Source organism: Bufo gargarizans, chromosome 5 (genome assembly GCF_014858855.1).
Source record: "Bufo gargarizans isolate SCDJY-AF-19 chromosome 5, ASM1485885v1, whole genome shotgun sequence".
NCBI classification, from domain to species: Eukaryota; Metazoa; Chordata; class Amphibia; order Anura; family Bufonidae; genus Bufo; species Bufo gargarizans.
Genome location: NC_058084.1, coordinates 178803314 through 178825459, shown reverse-complemented (window position 1 = coordinate 178825459; position 22146 = coordinate 178803314). Strand labels below are relative to the sequence as shown.

The following is a 22146-nucleotide window of genomic DNA, read 5'->3' as shown; positions in this document are numbered from 1 at the left end:
GGCTGCGCGATCAAGTGGATAAGGAGTTCATTTTTAATTTATTTTTTCTAACCCCTCAAGGCACATTTTAGTAAGCATTCTGTATTAAGAAGGCTATTCTGTATTTAAAAAATAAATAAATAAATAAAATAAAAAATAAATTAAAAAAAATCGCACTGCATCTTCACGCAGCCCCATTCATTTCTATGGGCCTGCATTGCGTGAAAAACGCAGAATATAGAACATGCTGCGATTTTCACTCACCGCACAAGTGATGCGTGAAAATCACAGCTCATCTGCACAACCCTATTGAAGTGAATGGGTCCGGATTCAGTGCGGGTGCAATGCGTTCACCTCAAGCATTGCACCCACGCAGAATTCTCGCCCGCGTGATAGGGGCCATAGCGACATGGAAAGTAAAAAAAAAAAATAAAGTTTATTAAATTCAATAAAATCAGAATGTAACTTAGATAAATGGATTGGCTCACCCTACCAATCTCAAGGAGTGGGTGCTCCTCCTGAAAAAGATATCCCCAATCTTTCAGAGTAAATAAATTAGAATAAAAGAATATGAGGGGCACACCTACAAATGGAAATCACATGGACCGCCAGCCAATACGTATGTGTAACTGATTATTTATTAACACCACACTATAAAATAAGATGAGGATCCTCAATAATCACATTAATACATGCACATATGTTTAAAACACATAGAACTTGTAGGTATCTATGTTGCAATAAATAGTGGCTTAGAATAGACTAGATTGTATAGTTTGTATAAATAGACCAACTTGATACTATGTTTCAAACGCGCAGGGATTGACGCGCACTACCTCTATTGGGGTCTGAATGTTCAGGCCGTAGCAGGTAATTGCATAGACAGTCTTGATCATAGAATATCTTCACAGCATGTGTGACTTAGTCTGCTGCTAAACCGCACTGTGTAGCCGGTATTTTGTCTGCTGTTACGGCACTATGTAGCCAATTTTTGTAATTGCATAGACAGTCTTAGGCTACATGCACACGACCGTGTATGTTTTGCAGTCCGCAAATTGCGGTTCCGCAAAAAAAAACGGATGACATTCCGTATGGCATCCGTTTTTTTTGCGGATCCGTTTTTTTTGCGGATCCATTGTAATAATGCCTATACTTGTCCGCAAACTAGAAAAAAATAGGACATGCACTATTTTTTTTAGCGGAGAAACGGAACGGACATACTAATGCGGACAGCACACTGTGTGCTGTCCTTGTTTTTTGCGGACCCATTGAAATGAATGGGTCCGCATCCTATCCGCAAAAAAAAAACGGATCGGACACTGAAACAAAATACGGTCGTGTGCATGTAGCCTTAGTCATAGATTTTCTTCACAGCATATGTCACTTAATCTGCTGCTAAACTGTACTGTGTGTGAACACACTACTCACTGTTCTGATGCGATGAAATGACCGGTCACCCATGCTTAGCGTGGCGTCCCACGTGTTACAGCATCGGTGGTCTAGGCTCCGGTCCGTTCTCTCAAACAGGTGAGTAGGTTACTGAGACAGGAAAAACACTGATGTAGACACCGGGGTCAGGAGTAATCAGGACCCGATGTGTAGTTCGGCGTTGCTTGGTGTCTCTGATCCGAGACACCACAAAGCTTGTGTTTCTTTCTGTCTGCTCTGTGAAAAAGCGCTTCCGGAAATTCCAGGATGGTGCGCAGATGATGGGCTGCGGCTATTTTCTTTACTCGAGACTTATATACCAGAAGCGTTTCGGAGTTGGCAGTGACTCCTTCCTCAGTGGACCACTGAGGAAGGAGTCACTGCCAACTCTGAAACGCGTCTGGTATATAAGGTAACAGCAGACCGGAGGTAACAGCAGACAAAATACCGGCTACACAGTGCGGTTTAGCAGCAGACTAAGTCACACATGCTATGAAGATATTCTATGATCAAGACTGTCTATGCAATTACCTGCTACGGCCTGAACATTCAGACCCCAATAGAGGTAGTGCGCGTCAATCCCTGCGCGTTTGAAACATTGTTAATAAAAGTGTGGTGTTAATAAATAATCAGTTACACATACGTATTGGCTGGCGGTCCATGTGATTTCCATTTGTAGGTGTGCCCCTCATATTCTTTGATTCTAAAATCAAAATGCGGAGTAATTTGTGCATGCACCTGAGTATTAAATAATGTCACCCAACTACATACTTACAAAGGAGATACTGGTGTATTTTAATACATGTAGCCATGAAGATTCAATGTAACCACAAAAGCCAAACTGAAGACATGACATGTCTGCATCTGAGGTACGAGTAACACAATCTAAATAGATGTTCTCCACTTCACTTTGAAGGCATTAAGGACACTGCATAGCAGAAGAAAAATGACAACTATATCAATAGGAGAACCATGATGGGCGTTTCCGTTTCTGCTCAATAATCCTCTTCCCTTCATCTTCAGGACGTGGCTTTTCCCCGTCATAAAGAATGACGGTTTCCACAGTGGGAGTTTTGAAAGGTCCTCCTTCCACGGCTTGTATTTCCTTCCTGATAAGGTGCGTTTCACGGCGAACTCTATCATAGCAGAATCCACACAGGACGTGTTTCAGCTTCAGATGCCCACATTCCGGACACGTGTCAATGTTATTCTGAAAAAAAATATATAATTAAATAGAAGGATAAAAACATTTCTATCCAAGCAGAGGCAGCGTGGTCAAAAAAGCCAATATATCAATCATGGTACACTGGGTCTTATTTGAAGGTTTCAGCTATAGGTTCCCGACCCAGAAATCTTGTGCGCTGAAGTTCTGATCTACACAAGTGGATAAAAGCCACTACACAACCACAAAGTAATTAAGAAAAAAAAAATATTAATCAGTCTCCCTGCAGTTAGCCCCCTCTTTACCCCAGAAATGTGTACGTGCGTAAGGCCAGGTTCATACAAGACGTTCTACAGAATCTCTTACAAAAAAATGGCAAATCATTAGTAATGAAATATAATATTCAAATAGCAGGGTAGTTAAAGGGGTAGTGTCTCTTTTGAGATATCGTTAGACTATGCCACCAGTGTCAGATAGGTGCAGGTCCCACAGGTGGAACCTGCACTTCTCTCCAGAACGGAGATGGCTATTGTATTTTCAGGCGTCCCATACATTCATTTCTATGGGAATTGCGAAAATACTGGAGCACGCTCGCTCTGCTGTTTTTTTTAAACTCCCATAGAAATGAATGGAGTGCGCACCGTGTACGCATTCGGGGGCCTGTTTTAGAGATAGGTGTGGGTCTGAGAGATGGGACCCGCACCTACCTGACTTTGATGGCATATCATAGCGATATGCCATCAAAGTCCCAGATAACACAACTCCTTTACTTGTATGACTGAAGCATATATTACTTGACCAGCACTCTGACCCAATCTTACAGCATTTTTGGCATTACTTGCTCTAAACATTCCTATGAGACTCATAGTATTGAAACGGGTAAGTTAACTACCACGATATTTTCATCTTTAAAATAAAATTAAAATAAATAAAATAAAGAATTGGGTTAAAAGAAAAGTATTAGGCTACTTTCACACTGGCGTTTTGAATTCCGTTTGTTCAAAACGGATCAGTTTAGCCCCAATGCATTCTGAATGGATAAGAATCCGTTCAGAATGCATCAGTTTGGCTCCAATCCGCCATGGATGCGGACACGCGTTTTGGTGTCCGCATCCATTGCGGACAGCAGGTTTTTTTTGTGTGTCCGCCGACCCCGTCCTGACTTACAATGTAAGTCAATGGGGACGGATCAGTTTTCACTGACACAATATGGTGCAATTGAAAACGGATCCGTCCCCCATTGACCGTTTTGGCAGACTTTTTTTTGACAGAATAATGCAAACTGATCCGCTCTGAACGGATACAAGCGTTTGCATTATAGGTGCGGATCCGTCTGTGCAGATACCAGATGGATCCGCACCTAACACAGGTGTGAAAGTAGCCTTAAAAGGGCGCTTCCTAAAGGGTTAAAGTGGTTGACACATCTTGCTAAATCCACTTAAGGGGGGACCAATTGTGTCAGGCACGAATAGCCTGACACATCCCATTAGCACCTATGTGGTTCCGATTTTAAGGCCTTTCGTCACTGCCTTGCCCTCGTACACCAGGGATTCTATGGATGTCATCAAACGCATTGATGGCATCCAGATAGAAGATGATATGATATTAGCAAGCCTGGACGTAGAGGCATTGCATAACTAACCCCACGACAGGGGATGTGAGGCAGTGGCCGAGGTCTTATGTGAACAGGGCACTCATCTCCAACCTCATAACGCTTTGTGCTCCAATTAATGACATTTATTTTGGAACAAAACACATTTCTGTTTGACAATAAGTTCTACCATCAAATAAAGGGTGTGGCCCATGTGCCCCCACTTTCGCCAATATATATCTGGGCAGGTGGGAACAGGAAATTGTCACTGGTGATGAGTTTAGGGATGAAGCATCGTCGATTGTAATGTGGATAAGATACAATGAAGATGTGTTCATCCTTTCGAAAGGGGACAAGGACACATTTGCTTCATTTGTGGCCAGGCTAAATAACAATTGGGGCCTATTCTTCACATGGGAAACCAATCCATCGAGTATTACATTTCTTGACCTTACCATCTATAAAAGGGAGAGGATGTCACTCTGGGCACGCGTTTGTTCCGGGAAAATACCGCCACGAACAGCCTGCTAGGCACGCACAGTTGTCACCCGCTGGCCTTGAAACGTGGAATCTCTAAGGCCTCTTGCACACGTTTATTTTTTTCCCCGTTTACGTTCTGTATACCGAGCCATTCATTTCAACGGGTCCGCAAAAAAAAAAACGGAATGTACTCCGTTTCCGTATTTCTGTTCAAAGATAAAACATGTACTATTATTGTCCACATAACAGACAAGGATAGTACTGTTCTATCAGGAGCCAGTTGTTCTATTCCGCAAAAAACAGAATGCACACGGATGTCATCCGATTTTTTGCGGATCAGTTTTTTGCAGACCGCAAAATACTGAAAAAGCCATACGGTCGTGTGCAAGAGGCCTAAGGGTCAGTATTTGCGTCTGAGGCGCAACTGCTCGAGGATGCGGGACTTCCAGATGGCGGCGGCAGATTTACAAAGATTTAGATGTCGGGGGTATTCTAGGAGGGTCCTTAATCAGGCATACCAACATGCCCTCAGTTGTGAAAGGACCTCATTACTTAACCCGCGGCAATTGAACAAGGCATCGGAACAGATCCGCATTATAGGTAATTTTGATGATTCCCATGTAGAAGTAAGGGAGATATTGTCACAATGCTAGGGCATTTTATGTCCAGACCCAGATGTGCGACATCTGGTTGGTGAGAATCCAGCGATTACATATCGGCGTGGACGTAATATCAGGGCTTGCCTTGTACACAGCTTTCTCCAGCCAGTGCGACAGGGTTCCAACTGGCTACAGAATCCCTCAAAGGGTACGTTTAGATGCGGCAATTGCATTGCCTGTAGTTCCATCAAAAAGGGCAGCATTTTCATGAGCACAAAGACGGGTCAGTCCTACAATAATCAGAACATATGTGAATTGCAGGACAACCGGGCGTATATATCTCGCCACATGCTCATGTGGGATCCAATATGTAGGGAAAACCCTGCGAGAGTTCAGGAGACGTATTGGCGAGCATCTGGGTGTTAAGCAAAGAGGCTGACACACCTATTGCTCGCCACATGGTAGAACGCCATAAAGGCAGTCCAGCCAAGATGAACTTCCAGGGGATTGAAGTGATCAATCAGACCATGACCGAGGGGTGGGGACATGGATAAGCTCCTTCTGCAAAAAGAGGCCCAATGGACATTCCGCCTCAGATGGGTTAAATGATCACATTTCCTACAGTTGCTTCATCTGAACTATTGGACCTATCACTAGTGATCAATGAACATCGGTCGGGGCAGGTCACGAAAATGCATTCGCGATCAAGTGTTTTATTTTAGGCCACGGGAGTACAGGCCCCAAAAAATAGGCATTCACCTGACAGAAAAGAACAATGCTTATGTGGCTGGAGGTACATTAGGCGGTCACTAAATAACAATTTTATTGTAGGCCAGTGGAGTATAGGCCCCAAATATTAGGCATTCATCTGACAGAAAAGGCCTTTTATGCCGCTGTATATACATAAGACAAGGAACATTTTTTTGTTGTGGGTGGTGGGAGATGTGTGTGGGCTGGCATGAGGAAATTCAATTAAACGTGGTCTTCACAGGTGTTGAATTCCTCCGAGAGCCATGCCTCATTCATTTTTAGAAATGTGAGGTAGTCCACACTGTCGTGAGCTAGGCGAGTGCGCTTATCGGTTATGATCCCCCCTGCTGCACTGAACGTCCTTTCAGACAGGACACTCGACGAGGGACAAGCCAAGAGTTCCATGGCAAATTGTGCCAGCTCTAGTCACAGGTTCAAGCCTGCACACCTAGTAGTCCAGAGGTTCCTCGCTTCTCAGAGCGTCCACGTCGGTCGTTAACCAGATGTAGTCTGACACCTGTCGGTCTAGGCGTTCCCTGAGGCTGGATCCAGAGGACGGCTGTCGATGGGTTGGCTGCAAGAATGATCTCATATCCGAAGTGACCAACACATCTTCAAACCACCCTCTTCTTGCAGGCGCGGTAGGACTAATACCCGCACCTGTTTCGCTGTGGGTGGAAATTTCTCTGCCAGCGCCCGCAACAGCAGAATGCAGCATCTCTCACAGCAAAGCCTGTAAATGCTGCATTCTGCCAGCCCTCTGTGATGCTGGTAACATGTCCACCATTTTGTGTTTGTACCAGGCGTCTAAGTACGTTGCCACCCAGTGCTGGTCCTTGCCCTTTATGCTTTTTATACGGGGGTCCCTCTCCAAACACTGGAGCATGAAGACCCCTATTTGCACTAAATTGGAAGTGGTGGAGCGCCCTGGCTCCTGTTCATCGCCCAGGAGACTGTCATCCTCGGTCTCCTCCCCCCAGCCACGGACAACACCAGGGATCCCAGAAAAGTTTCAAGTCCCCCTCAAAGCCTGCTCTTCTTGATCCTCCTCCCCCCCAGCCACTATCCTCCTCTGACTCTTCTTCAGACTCCTGTGGCTTGCCTCAGATGGAGTAGTTCCCCCCCGGGTATTGAGACTTCCCCATCTTCCAGCTCCTGCTCCTCGATGGTTTGATCAATGACACGACGCAATGTACGCTCCAGAAAGAAGGCGTAAGGTACGATGTCACTGATGGCGCCTTGGCTGCGACTGACCAGTTTAGCGATCTCATCAAATGGCTGCAGAAGTCTGCATGCGTCGCACATGAGCAGCCACTGGTGCTGTGAAAAGAAACCAAGCTCCACAAAACCTATCCTGCTGCAGAGTTCGTACAGGTAGTAGTTAATGGCACGTTGCTGCTGGAGCAGCCCATCAAGCATATACAAAGGTGGAGTTCCAGCACATCGGGCAGTCACAATCAGACGTTTGACGGGCAAGTGGTGTTGCCACTGAACGCCAGCAAGGCGAGCCATGGCCGTGTGAGATCTTCTAAAATGGCCAGAGATTTTTCTGGCCTGCCCGAAGACATCCTGGACCCCGGGGTGTTTGGCAAAGAATCGCTGCACAACTAAGTTCAGGACGTGTGCCATGCACGGCACATGTGTCATTTTGCCCTGTTTCAGTGAGATCAGCAGATTGGCACCATTGTCGCACACCACTTTACCAACTGTCAAATTGAGCGGGGTTAGCCACTGATTGGCCTGTGACCGCAGAACTGAAAACAGTGCAGGACCGGTGTGGCTCTTGGCTTTCAGGCACAACAGCCGCAGCACAGCATGGCAACGTCTCACATGGGACGTTGAATACGTTCTGGGGAGTTGAGGGGTGGCAGCGGAAGAGGCGGTAGCAGTGGAAAAGGAGAAGTCAGCCGAGGAGGAGACGTAGGATGGAGTAAAAGGAGGAGAAGAAGAAGAGGCAGGCCTGCATGCAATCCGTGGCGGTAACACCAAATCCACACGGGAGCCATGGGATACATGCTTGACGGCCATCAGAAGGTTCACCCAGTGGGCAGTAAAAGTTATGTACCTTCCCTGCCCGTGTTTGCTAGACCACAGGTATGTGGTCAGATGTATCTTGGCGCAGACACTGTGTGCCAGAGAGATATATTAACTTGGCGCTGAACGTGGCCATAAAGCTCTGGGATGCCCTTCTAGGAGAAATATTTCCTTCCGGGGACCTTCCATTGCGGTGTGCCAATGGCCACAAATTTTCTAAAGACCTCCACCAGTTTATTTGGCAGTAGTTGGGGGGCTAGCAGTTCCGACAAGTCAGCAGTCAGCCATTGGGCAAGAGGGTTATCAGGCATCATCAACTTTTTACGCTCGAACATTTGTGCCATGGAAGCCTACCTTCTGCCAGATGAACACGACGATGGCACGGTGGAAGGTGGAGTGGAGGACAAATGTGAGGAGAGAGGAGAAAAGGCAGGACGTGTAGCGCCTGGAGTGTGGCTTTGTGGGTTCTGACAGCGTTGCTCCCACTAGGCTCGGTGATGGGAGGCCAAGTGCCTTCTTAAGGCGGTCGCTCCTAGGCAAGTGTTGGGCTTACCGCGACTTATGCGTTGACAGCACAGGCTGCAGATGGCAACACTATTGTCAGCAGTTGACACGTTAAAAAAAGCCCACACTGTGGAGCCATGAGCCGGCGTCCTGGGAGCGCAAGAAGTGACTGTGCATGATGGATGGCTCGCTACAGATAAATTTGCAGTCTGCTTTTTGCCTACTGTGCCCTGCAAGCTCTGCCTGCTTCTCCTCCTTCTCTGCTGCTCCATCTCTCCCTCTGAACTCCCCTCCTCTTCCTCTCTTGTGGTCACCCACGTAACATCCATCGACACGTCATCATTGTCACCTTCCCCACCACTGACATTTGAGATCTTGGAGTAGGCAGTAACAGTGGGGACCTCCCTCTTTGGACTGATCTGGGTACTGTCGTCAGACTGCTGGGTGACAGCCGTTGCTACCTCCTCTGCCTGAATGGCTGCGCATCGCTAAGGTCTGGGAACGGATGGGAAAATAATTACTCTGACCCGAGTGGAGGAGCTATGGTGGTGGTGGTGGTGTCTTTGGGGGTGCACACAGCAAAGAGTGAGGAGGGTGCAGATACAGAGGATGAGGAGGGTGCAGAAGCGGAAGGCTGAGTGAGCCACTCAACCAACTTTGGTGCGCCGTTTGAAGTAATGTGCTTTCTCCAACTTTCCACTTAGGTTCCATCCTGGTGCACCTGCCCGACCCTGCCACCCCTGTGGAACGGCCTGCCTCTTCCTCTGCCTGTCGTTTTCAAAATGACCCTGTGCCTAAGACCCTAGAGAAGAGCAGTATTTTGTGGAAGCAGGTATATCGCAGGCCTCAATCAATATTTGGTGGAAACAGGTATATTGAACCCCTTAATCAGTATTTTGTGGAAGCAGGTATATCACACCCCTCAATTATTTTTTTTGCCACAACAGTTATATCCCACCACCCTGTTTTCTTGGGGCAACAGGTATATCGCAGCCCTCAATCAGTATTTTGTGGAAGAAGGTATATCACACCCCTCAAATTTTTTGGGGACAACAGGTTGTTCCAATAGCGTTTGTCCCTCTATAGAGCTGCGGTATCACAGCAAAACCGCACACAACTGCTGCACAATACAAATGCACTATAATATACTTTCTATGTTACAAAGTACATTATAAGTATATCACAACTATCAATAGCACACCTATACCAGTCCTTAAAAAGGACTTTTGTGGTGCTATTAGCTAGCGTTTGGTGTCCCTAACAGCCTGCTCCACAAAGCAACCTCTCCCTACACTGGCAAAACACAGAATGTAAAATGGCTGCCAGATCGGGTTCTTTTATAGGGTGGGGGTAGGTCCATGTCCTGAAACATCTCAATTGGCTGTTCTGTCCCACCTGATGGATGTGTCTTGGGTCAAAGTTTAGCGCAATGCAAAAGAATATGGCGCCGGCGGACATCACCGCATGTTCGGCGAATCACGACCGCCGGGTGAACCGCAAGGCCATCTCTACCCATCACCCATGGTTATGCTTATTTTTAATTGAGCCACCTCCGCATGCGGTCATGTAGACAGACATTAAAGGGAACCTGTCACCTTGATTTTGGGTATAGAGCCGAGGACATGGGCTGCTAGATCGCCGCTAGCACATCCGCAATATCCAGTCCCCATAGCTCTCTGTGCTTTTATCGTGTCAAAAAAACGATTTTTATAGATCTGTAAATTAACCTTAGAGGAGTCCTGTCCCCTCCATGCTTGAGAAATGAGTCCAGTGTTCTCTGACTCTGAGCCCAGCCACGCCCACTGAAGGAGCCCAGCACCGCCCCCACATCCTCCGAATGTCCTCCTTGCTCCCCAACGTCACAAAGCTAGAGCGCTGTAATCTTGCGATGCACAAGCTAGCGCCTGCCCAGTTAGTTCCTTGAGCCTGATGCCAGCACAGGGAAGGAACACTATGTCAACACTGTGCATGCGCTAGCTTGCGCATCGCGAGATTACAGCGCTCTAGCTTTGTGACGTCGGGGAGCGAGGAGGAGATTCGGAGTATGCGGGGCGGTGCTGGGCTGCTTCACATTGGGCGTAGCTGGGCTCCGGAAACGTTAGTAGCCTCATTTTCATATATATAAAATTGTTTTTTTGACACAATAAAAAGGACAGAGCTATGGGGAATGGATATTGCGGATGTGCTAGAGGCGATCTAGCAGCCCATGTCCTCAGCTCTATACCCAAAATCCAGATGACAGGTTCCCTTTAAGTGGTTAAGGACCTCAGGACTTTAGGTCTTGAAGTCTCGATACTCCATACTGATGGGACAGTGATAGGGATGTAATTGATCTTGATAGATTAAAAACACCCCATAACGACGTGACTGCGGCAGGGACGCGAGTGATCCCTGTACATTTTAGCACATTTTAGTACATCGTATGCTAAGGACCCCAGGTCTCTCTAGCCGTAACACCCCACAATGATATGACAATGATGTGAGCGGTCACTGCATATTCAGCCCCTGGGATAGTTATCCAATTCAGGACTGAATGGGCTAATTATGCCATGCATCAGGGTACAGTATATCACTGTGGCAAGTGAGGCACGGTGCACCCAGGGATTCACAATGGGATAGGGTGATATTATTATGCAGAACCTATATATAGCCCAAAATAACTTCAGGGTCCACCCCTGATTAAAAGTATGAAAACCGACCAAAAGGAGTGGGTCAATAGAGTACAAAAGAACACTTATAATACCAAGGTAATCCAAAAGTAACAATTTTATTCGAAAATAACAGAAAGACATGACTGACCGCGAAACGTGCGTTGGGGAGCGGACCGGTGGTGTTCCTGTGAGGTATACTAAGCTGCTTGGTCAGAATTTTCTATGTGCCTATTACAACTGTAGTCACCATTTGCCTCAGTTAGCCTTTGTGGTGTGTACTTCCACCCCTAAAATTTTGGTATGTGTTGTACTATATTTGCATATGGGTTGGATTATGTAATTTGGAGCCATAGTGGTTAGGTGTTACACACCTTATACTGATGACCAATCAAGATTATTGCACGTGCACTTTACTAATATATACCAGCAATCCACCATCGTCCTCTTGGTTTTAAATTTGTTCATGTTTTGTGACCTGTATTAAATGTCTTTGTGTGACTTGTCAATCATGTCTTTCTGTGATTTTCTAATAAAATTATGTTACTTTTGGATTACCTTGGTATTATAAGTGTTCTTTTGTACTCTATTGACCCACTCCTTTTGGTCGGTTTTAATATTATTATGCACCAAGAAGGGTGCGTCCACTCCTGGCATGTCATCTAGGGTACTATTAAGTTGGGGGTGTATAATGGAGTTACAGTGTAAGGAAATATTGAAATCTCCAATGTTACAAAACCACCATTGGTGCAATATGTGCGACACCGTACCCAAAATCACCAAATATTCAAACACACAAATATAATGTAAAATGATAATTTATTGATGCAATTTAATACAAAACTCAAAGTTTAGCAGCAATACATGAGATGCCATGACAAAGATACTCTCCCCAAGGTTATGGTCACATGTTAACTATAACTCACACAAATAGACAAAAGTCAATGTATAGTGACCAGTATAATCGGGACAAGGCATTAGGACACACATTCAGAAAGCAGCCCAAATATTTAGGGTTGCCCCCCCTTTCCAAGATGGCGCCCTGGGTTTGATCAGGTGACAGTTTTAGGCCGTGGCTAGCACGCCTCACGTGACCAAGTGGTCAAGTGACCGATACTCACAGTTAAAATATTGCAATCTTTTAGATATGGCCGGGAGCCATGACAGGGCAGATTACGTGACCAGCTGGATCACGTGGGCGCCCTTCATCGCGAGACCCGGCAGAACAACGTTTGTAGACAGGATGAGGCAGCATTGCATCACCTGCGGTTGTCTCAGATGTGAGGGATTACCTGCAGGTGTAGTAAATTTAGACTCATGTGATGGGTTATAAATAGGAGGTGGAAAGGATGGTTGGGCACGCCCCCAGGAGGAGGCGTCAGCAAAACGGGCGTTGGGGTTCGGTGGTCTCTCCAAGTTCTCGGCCTGTATAGGAAACTCCTCATAATCATCTGGTGTTATTTTCATGGCATTTTATCACATATGTAGCAGTAGCCTGGTGCCCAAGTGGGGTGTGCTATGGTAATTGCTTTTCCTTACATATTTGGGCTGCTTTCTGAATGTGTGTCCTAATGCCTTGTGCAGGATCAGGGTGGAGTATGCAAGTGTGGTACACTACCGATTATAGTGGTCACTATACATTGACTTTTGTCTATACTTGAGCGTTAAAACATGTGACCATAACCTTGGGGTTTGTCATGGCATCTCATGTATTGCTGCTAAACTTTTTATAATGTCATTCATTGAGTTTGGGAAATATTGAGTACAGATTTCCCTGTCACTCTGTGATTTGATGGCTGTTCAAGAGCTAGCAGCCATCCACTGGATGTGCGCATGATCATATGCGGTTCTCCATAATGGAATACATACGATATTCGCAATACTTACTCATATGCAGTCTTCCGTTATTGAAAATTTGCAATATCCACCATATCCAGATTTTTTTGCTTTAATATGTCCCTGTTATTTACCTCCTGATTAGGAGATATCCGCCGTTTAGGTCCCCAATATAGGGGGATTTTCTCACCTATCGAGGTTGGGCCGATTGAGTGACGGCTGACGGAGCGCTCCTACCTCCCAGGCGCAGAGACTACTGATTGGCCAGACCGGAGCTTAGGGGCGGAGCCATACTGATAAATCACTGGGGTTTTGGCGGCCGCAATAGCGCCGAGTGCGCTGCCACGTGGAGAGGTGGCGCGTGCGCATTGGTGTTTGTTTGTCTATAATGAATTAGGCAGCGTTAGGCAATATAGTCAAAAGGCTCCTGATGAGGTTTAGGTAACAACCAGAAACGCATAGAGTCAGAGTTAACTACAGCCAGCAATAACAGAGATTATGAATATGTGACAGGCAGCCAAATAGATTTTGCGCTATTTTGATAGTGAGGGATACAGCGATTTCCACCTTAGTATTTATCATCATTGGTAAGGGAGGATAAACAAAAATGTACAAGGAAGGGGGTGATTGTAGGGCACTGTGTATGAGAGCAGGGTCCACTGATATGAGATAAGATACCTCCATCCGTACCCTCACTAGTGATACCAATAGGAACAGAGATACCCAGGTGGATTAACCGGCAATACCCTTTATTGTTCTGACTTATGGTATCGTTCTTTCAGAGATATATACAAGTATGGTTCCCAGAGTTATTTTGTAAGTATTTTTCTAATAAAGTTGGTTTGTTATTTTTATTTTAGCGTCCTCAAACATACTGTGAATGACCTTTATCAGTGACGTAATTGGGAAAATCGATTAATAATTACGGTAATTTGTTACGCCCCCTTACTCATGCGTGATCCTTGGATTTAATCAGGCTCCTTACATACACATTACCCTTATTACATCACTTACAAATATTTACATATGAACTATACATTTTGATTACTTGCAGCTGCAAGTAATACCGTAATCTTCATCAAATCAGAAGTCGTTTTTTTAGTTAGTATGAATTCTAGCAGTGTCATTAGAAAAGCAAGCATACGGTTATCAAGGGTGGCGTCTTGCACGAGTATCTCCCGCACACATTGAATAACATAAATCTAATATCAAAAGATACATTGAAGCTCTAAACTAAAATGAGGAAGAAAAAAATAAAATAAGAGAGAAAATAAATATAGTCAAACTCCATTGTTGCAACACTGTTATGAAGTGAGACATACATGGAATGAATTGAAATTGACAAAATTAGAATATATTCATCTAGGCAATACACCATAAACGCAAATTACAACAACATGATGGATAACTCAGATGGAAACAATGAGACCAAAGAGGTTAAAGAGGACCCTTCATTACAATAAAAAATCTAAACTAAGTATGCCGACATGGAGAGCGGCACCCAGGGATCTCCCTGCACTTACTATTATCCCTGGGCGCCGCTCCGTTCTCCCGCTATCTTCAGATTTTCAGCTCAACTGGGAGGAGCCTGCTCTTGTTCTCCTGGGCGTCTCCTCTCAGGTTATGAGCTGAGCGCTGCAATTGGCCAGCACTCCAGCCTGGGAGAAGGAGACGCCCAGGAGAACTAGAGCAGGCTCCTTCCAGTTGAGCGGAAAATCTGAAGATACCGGAGCCTATACCGGGAGAACGGAGCGGTGCCCAGGGATAATAGCAAGTGCAGGGAGATCCCTGGGCGCCGCTCTCCATGTCAGCATACTTAGTTCAGATTTTGTTATTGTAATGAAGGGTCCTCTTTAAATGAAATCTGTAATTTCAAGGTGTTTCTATGAACAGTATCTATGTAACAGGTTAGAGTTTTTAGAATTATTGAAATGTATAGTTCATATGTAAATATTTGTAAGTGATGTAATAAGGGTAAGATGTATTTAAGGAACTTGATTACATCCCATGATCACGCATGAGTAAGGTGGGCGAGACCCCCGAAACGTCGCACAGCATGGGATAGAGATCAGCTCAGAGCTCTCAAAGAAAAAAAAGGGTATATGAAAACTATGAAATGTTTATAAAGAATAAAAGAAACTGAAAGCACAGTTTGAGCTGCAGAAGAGTGAGAACTATTTACTTCTCACCTATAGTCTTCAGAAAATAGCCACATTTATTAATGATCTGCTCCAGCTGGCACAGTAAAATGGAAAGTTAGACTGGCCTTGAGCTGGTGTCTAACTGCTATCACCAATTTGAAGCCTCTTGTGACTGCCTGGCCTAAGGTCTCTTGCACATGACCGTATGTATTTCGCGGTATGCAAAAAACGGATCCACAAAAAATACGGATGACATCCCTGTGCATTCCGTATTTTGCGGAACGGAACAGCTGGCCCTTCATAGAACAGTCCTATCCTTGTCTGTAATGCGGACAATAGGACATGTTCTATTTTTTTGCGGAATGGAAATACGGAAACGGAATGCACACGGAGTACCTTCCTTTTTTTTGCGTACCCATTGAAATGAATGGTTCCGCATACGGTCCGCAAAGAAAAACAAAAACAAAAAACGGAACGGACACAGAAAGAATATACGTTTGTGTGCAAGAGACCTAAGGCTGTGTTGTCTATTAGACAGCATTAGGAAGTCAGCCTTTTTTTGTCTTCAAAAAAGTTACGTCAATGAGTAAAACTAGATTCACATCTGTGACATATATTCCAATTTAAAATATGGAGGACCCACTAAGTGCAGCCGCTGTGAGGAACACCCCTGATGCCGGACTAAACCCAATGACCAGATGCAGCAGTATTCCGTTGTGCGCTTTTGCTGCAATTGGTGAAGAAGACTCCAAAAGGAGCCTCCACCACAGAACTGAACCCAGCCCAAATGTAGCTTTTCAGCATATCATTCTAACTTTCTACAACAGGGATCAGCAACCTCCGGCTGTTCTGAAACTGCAACTCCCAGAATCCTCCTTTCACTTCTGTGGGAGTAACAAGAACAGCCAAATACGTGTGCATGCTGGGAGTTGTAGTTTCACAGCAGCTGGAGGGCCGGAGGTTCTAGTTTTAGACTCATGAGTGTGATGCGGGAAGATGACATGTCTTGATCTGAGTAGACTAGAAGTTACCAGAGATTAAAAAGGAAACTTGAAAAAAAAATAACTCATAAAGCAAGAAAAAAGCAACAGCTGTTCGGATGGGTTTAGTGGTGAGAAATAGTTTTCATACACAGCCGAGGAGCCATTTCCCCATTTATCTCACATTCTACCAGTCGCAGACTGTACACAGGCCACCTTCAGAACATGTATGGAGGGAAATACAACGGTGAAGACTAAAGATGCGAGTATCGTAGAATACCTTCTCTTTCAAAAGTTTATTAGGATTCCTTCTTCGGCAGCGATTTACTTCTATTGTTCTTCTGGATTTAGGTGCAGCCATCCAAAAGATGCTATCCAGAAAACTGGGGACACCTTCATCTGATTTCTCAGAGGGACAGGACAACGGAGCTTGGACAGCCAGAGCTGCAAAACAGGAGAAACACAAGTGGTCTTCGGTGAAATTCCTGAACAGGTCTGTCCCATTACTACGATTACCTTAAAGGAACCAGGCACCATGAACATGCAGTCTGATCGGCAGGCAGCATGTTAAAGGAGGAGCTGAGAAGATTGATAGTTTATATTGATGGCCTATCCTCAGGATAGGTCATTCATATTTGATGGGTGGGGGTTAGACTCCTGGCACCTCTGCTGATCAGGTTTTTGAAAAGACCTTGGTGCTCGCAGCAGCCTCTTACTAGGCCAGTGATATCACTGTACATCGGTCACATGTCCTAGTGCATGGGGCTGAGCTGCAATACCAAGTACAGCCACTATACAATGTACAGCGCTGTGAGCAGGCTCTAGTGCTCACTGGTTTCCTCAAACAGCTGATGACCTATTCTGAGGATAGACCATCAATCTATACATCCTGGACTACACCTCCAATATATCTGCTCATTCAGAGCTAAGGAGTGATATAGGCAGTCCCATCAGTGACTAACAGCTTTCCCTATGTGAATCTGTCAATCACTGAGTAGGACCGCCCACACGACTCCTTAGCTCAGACATAGGAGACATTTTAATAAATAAAATACACGTTTTACAGACTCTTTTTCCCACCCAGAACTATATATTAATCTGTTCAGATCCTCCTGCCCTATAACATGTTGCCTGCAGATTGTAGGGTATTTTCTACTTATAAAATGCCATCTCACATATTATTATCCTTTATTTTTCTATCAGCAACATATTATACAGATGTACACATTCCATGGGAGTAGAAGACTGTACAAATACAAACTTGGTGCTCTAGCTCAACAGTTTCTGAAATTAGGGCAAGGCTGGTAGGACAAGGGAAAGAGTTCCTTAGAACAGGGGCAGCTGAAGAGAAGATGATCATCAAGCGTGGTGGCCAGGAAAGTAGTTAAGAAGAGGAGCTATGTGGGCGGTTAGCAAGATATTGGGGATTAGGGTAAAGATGTAGGTGGGAATAGGGGCGGCATGCAAAAGGAAAACATAGTGGCTTCAATTTGGAGAGACTGGTAATGAGAGAGTTAGATGGAGAGTGGTGGCAGGGATAGAAGTGACTGGCAGCAGTGATCATGAAAGTTTAAAGTGGAGAGAAACTACCATAGTTAGCAGGAGACCTGGGTGGGTTAGGCAAGGGGGAAAATTACAGCGGCCGGGATCTGAGCGTTAAGAGGAGGGGACTATTTTGGAAATATTTCTTAGGCCTCTTTCACACTTGCGTTGTCCGGATCCGGCGTGTACTCCACTTGCCGGAATTACACGCCGGATCCGGTAAAACGCAAGTGTACTGAAAGCATTTGAAGACGGATCCGTCTTCAAAATGCTTTCAGTGTTACTATGGCACCCAGTAAGCTATTAAAGTCCTGGTTGCCATAGTAGGAGCCATCCGTGCGGCTCCCGGGGCTCTCCAGAATGACGTCAGAGCGCCCCATGCGCATGGATGACCTGCCATGCGATCACGTCATCCATGCGCGTGGGGCGCCCTGACGTCACTCTGGAGCGCCCCCGGGAGCCGCACGGATGGCAAGTATGCTGCTCCCCCGCTCCCCGCTACACTTTACCATGGCTGCCAGGACTTTAGCGTCCCGGCAGCCATGGTAACCATTATAAAAAAGCTAAACGTCGTATCCGGCAATGCGCCGAAACGACGTTTAGCTTAAGGCCGGATCCAGATCAATGCCTTTCAATGGGCATTCATTCCGGATCCGGCCTTGCGGCAAGTCTTCAGTTTTTTTGGCCGGAGCAAAAAGCGCAGCATGCTGCGGTATTTTCTCCGCCCAAAAAACGTTCCGTTCCGGAACTGAAGACATCCTGAACGGATTTCACTCCATTCAGAATGCATTAGGATAATCCTGATCAGGATTCTTCCGGCATAGAGCCCCGACGACAGAACTCTATGCCGGAAGACAATAACGCAGGTGTGAAAGAGCCCTTAACTGGACAGGATAGGCGTTTGTTGTTGAATATCGAGGTGAAACCGATCCATTAACGGGGCTGTCAGGCTGATTAAGATTTTGAAAAATGGATCAGAATAGTGTAAAAGTAAGTCATACTGGTCTTACTGATCCCCCGCAGTTCCCATTCTGATCCTTCCCAGTCCCTGCCGAGTCCTACTTCCCGATACCTCTTGACACTAAGGACATGACTGCTCACATTTAGAAAGGGGAGTTTCAAAGTTTTTAACCCTGACATGCTCAGAGTCATACATTTATGGTGTCGATGTTTTCCTTGTTTTTATGAATTCTATAGTGGACTCCCAATGATTAAAGGGGTTGTTCCATGAAAAATATTCTGCAGTTTTCAAACCAGCACCTGGATCTGAATCCTTTTGTAATTGCACATCATTAAAAATTCTGTATAGTCACGAGTTAGGCCTCATGCACACAACCGTTGTTTGTTTCTGCGTACGTTCCGCCGATTTTAGCATTTCTGATGCGGACCCATTAATTTCTATGGAGCCGTTGAAAATGTGGATAGTCCATCATTTGTTATCCGCGTCCGTGGTTCCAGTCTGTCCAAAAAAATATAACCTGTCCTATTCTTGTCCGCGAAAAACGGTTCGCTGACCCATTCAAGTCAATGGGACCGGCAAAAATGCAGATGCACAACCGTCTGTCTTCCGTGTCCATTTTTGTAGAATCAGTATCCTGGGTTGGGATATTAAAATGACACTTTTTTTACCTTCCTTTTTTCTTGGGCGGTCCGCCCAAAAAAACGGAAGACACACAACTGAAAAAAAAAACGGCAACAGATCCCCAATTTGCGGAACGGCAAACAACAACCGTCGTGTGCATGAGGCCTTATTCAACAAAATGTATCTATATAACGCCACCTGCTCTTTCTTATTTCTTTGACCTGCTCCCTGAGATGGCCGCACATGCTCAGTTTCATCCTTCAACTGGCTCCTGAGCTGGGATAGGGAGAGCATGGACACGCCCCCTGAGCTGCAGCAGAAAAGACACGCCCCTTGAGCTGCCAGCTTAATATAAATCTAGCAGAGCATTGAATGGGGAGATCTCTGGATCCATGTGAGGTACAGGGCCGGTTCTAGCTTTGTTAGAAAGAGGTTGGCATGTACTATATGATGTCTGATTTGATTTTTTTTACATTAGTCATGGGATAACCCCTTTAATACATAACTAATCACTAATAACGTCCTCACTACTCCCACCGTATATCTTTACCCTAATCCACAGATCTCTCGCTAACCGCCCACATACCTCCTCTGCTTTACTACTTTTCTCACCACCATTCGTTTCAAAGGGACCGTAAAAGATGCAGACAGCACACCGTGTGCTGTCCACATCCGTGGTTTCGTTCCGCAGCCCAGCAAAAAAGATAGAACAGGTCCTATTCTTGTCTGCGATTGTGGACAAGAATAGGCATTTCTATCATAGGGCTGGCATCTGCGTTTTGCGGACTGCAAAAACGGTTATGGTCATCTGAATGAGACCTAAAAGGGTTCTCCCGGCCTGTACCTAAAATGTTTTTTTCAGCTAACCTGTACAAAGGATACACTTTTAGCAATACTTTCAAGGTTGCTAACCAGAATCTCTCTTTTTTTCTGGACAAATTATGCCAAAATCACGGACAGCCAACATTTTTGACTGACAAATTGACAAAACATAATGAATGATTATAAGCAACCCATGTCTATAGCTCAACATACTGTTAAGTACTCATTACCAGCATTTACTGTAAGCTGGAAAATAATACCAAAATAATCTAGTCAAATACAACCAGCACAAACATCTATTTGGTCACGGACACAGAAATAAAATGATGGACTGTCCAGAAATTGGCCGCTTGGCTGCCCTGAATACTTTCCCTTCTGCCGATCCCACAATATCCGATGTGCTTCTCTTTCTTCCTGTCCAGGTCTATACTGTACATGCCCACAGGAAGAAACTGGAGCGCATCCGGTCTGGATGTCAGAGGAAGAGCCCGCAGCTAGTCAGGGGCTCACGTGACCCCAGCCATGTTTGTGGAGTTGACACAGCAACAGATGGCTAAATACTGCTCAACATGCATCCTTCCCACAGGTTGGGCTGGATTCACATCACCATTTAATTTTCCCTTCTTCTGATCTGTCAGAATAACAGAAAAAAGAAATCGATTCTGTGCATCCGTCATCAAGTATTTTGTGTGAGGTCCAATTTTTTTGGCTGGAAGAACCCGCTTTAATAAGGGTGGGTGGTCTAGCTGCATGTACACTCATGTGCACTGATAAGACCCATGTTAGGTACAGGCTGGAAGGACCCCTCTAATAAGGGTGGGTGGTCTGGCTGCATGTACACTCATGTGCACTGATAAGACCCATGTTAGGTACAGGCTGGAAGGACCCCTCTAATAAGGGTGGGTGGTCTGGCTGCATGTACACTCATGTGCACTGATAAGACCCATGTTAGGTACAGGCTGGAAGGACCCCTCTAATAAGGGTGGGTGGTCTGGCTGCATGTACACTCATGTGCACTGATAAGACCCATGATTGGTACAGGCTGGAAGGACCCCTCTAATAAGGGTGGGTGGTCTGGCTGCATGTACACTCGTGCACTGATAAGACCCATGTTAGGTACAGGCTGGAAGGACCCCTCTAATAAGGGTGGGTGGTCTGGCTGCATGTACACTCATGTGCACTGATAAGACCCATGATTGGTACAGGCTGGAAGGACCCCTCTAATAAGGGTGGGTGGTCTGGCTGCATGTACACTCATGTGCACTGATAAGACCCATGATTGGTACAGGCTGGAAGGACCCCTCTAATAAGGGTGGGTGGTCTGGCTGCATGTACACTCATGTGCACTGATAAGACCCATGATTGGTACAGGCTGGAAGGACCCCTCTAATAAGGGTGGGTGGTCTGGCTGCATGTACACTCATGTGCACTGATAAGACCCATGATTGGTACAGGCTGGAAGGACCCCTCTAATAAGGGTGGGTGGTCTGCCTGCTCATGTGCACTGATAAGACCCATGACTGGTACAGGCTGGAAGGACCCCTCTAATAAGGGTGGGTGGTCTGGCTGCATGTACCTGCTCATGTGCACTGATAAGACCCATGATAGGTACAGGCTGGAAGGACCCCTCTAATAAGGGTGGGTGGTCTGCCTGCTCATGTGCACTGATATGACCCCTCTTATAAGGGAGGGTGGTCTGTACCTGCTCATGTCACATGGCCGCTCTTACCTGGGTGGAGAGGCTGCACTCCTAGAGCTCGCAGCAGACTTTGTTCTGCTCTCAAGCAACATCTCAGAAGCAAACTGAGAACTCCTCCAGCAGGTCCACTGGACATCGCCATCTTTCCAGTGACCTCCCCTCTGTCACCCGAAAGGATGTTACACGCATGTGCGCTACACGTGACCCCCGCCAACCAAAATATGGCCATCCTAACCAACCAGCCATTCAATATGCGGAAATAGATCGCGCATGCGTACTCTGTCTGTACCACATAAACTGGTGCAGCTTTCTGTTCCTGTGTACATGACTTCAGCACTGACAGGATAGACTGTATTACGGTCCATGAAA

General features: G+C 45.7%; 1 protein-coding gene across 1 annotated transcript; it reads right to left on the bottom strand.

The window, feature by feature from the left end:
• Positions 1 to 2178: 2178 nt before the first annotated feature.
• Positions 2179 to 21966, bottom strand: MRPL32 (mitochondrial ribosomal protein L32). Its single transcript, XM_044294447.1, has 3 exons — positions 21808 to 21966; positions 16413 to 16576; positions 2179 to 2617 (listed from the first exon to the last, which is right to left on the bottom strand). The coding sequence occupies exons 1-3, from the start codon at positions 21917 to 21919 to the stop codon at positions 2366 to 2368; spliced, it is 528 nt and encodes a 175-aa protein (XP_044150382.1). The 5' UTR covers positions 21920 to 21966; the 3' UTR covers positions 2179 to 2365.
• Positions 21967 to 22146: the final 180 nt, after the last annotated feature.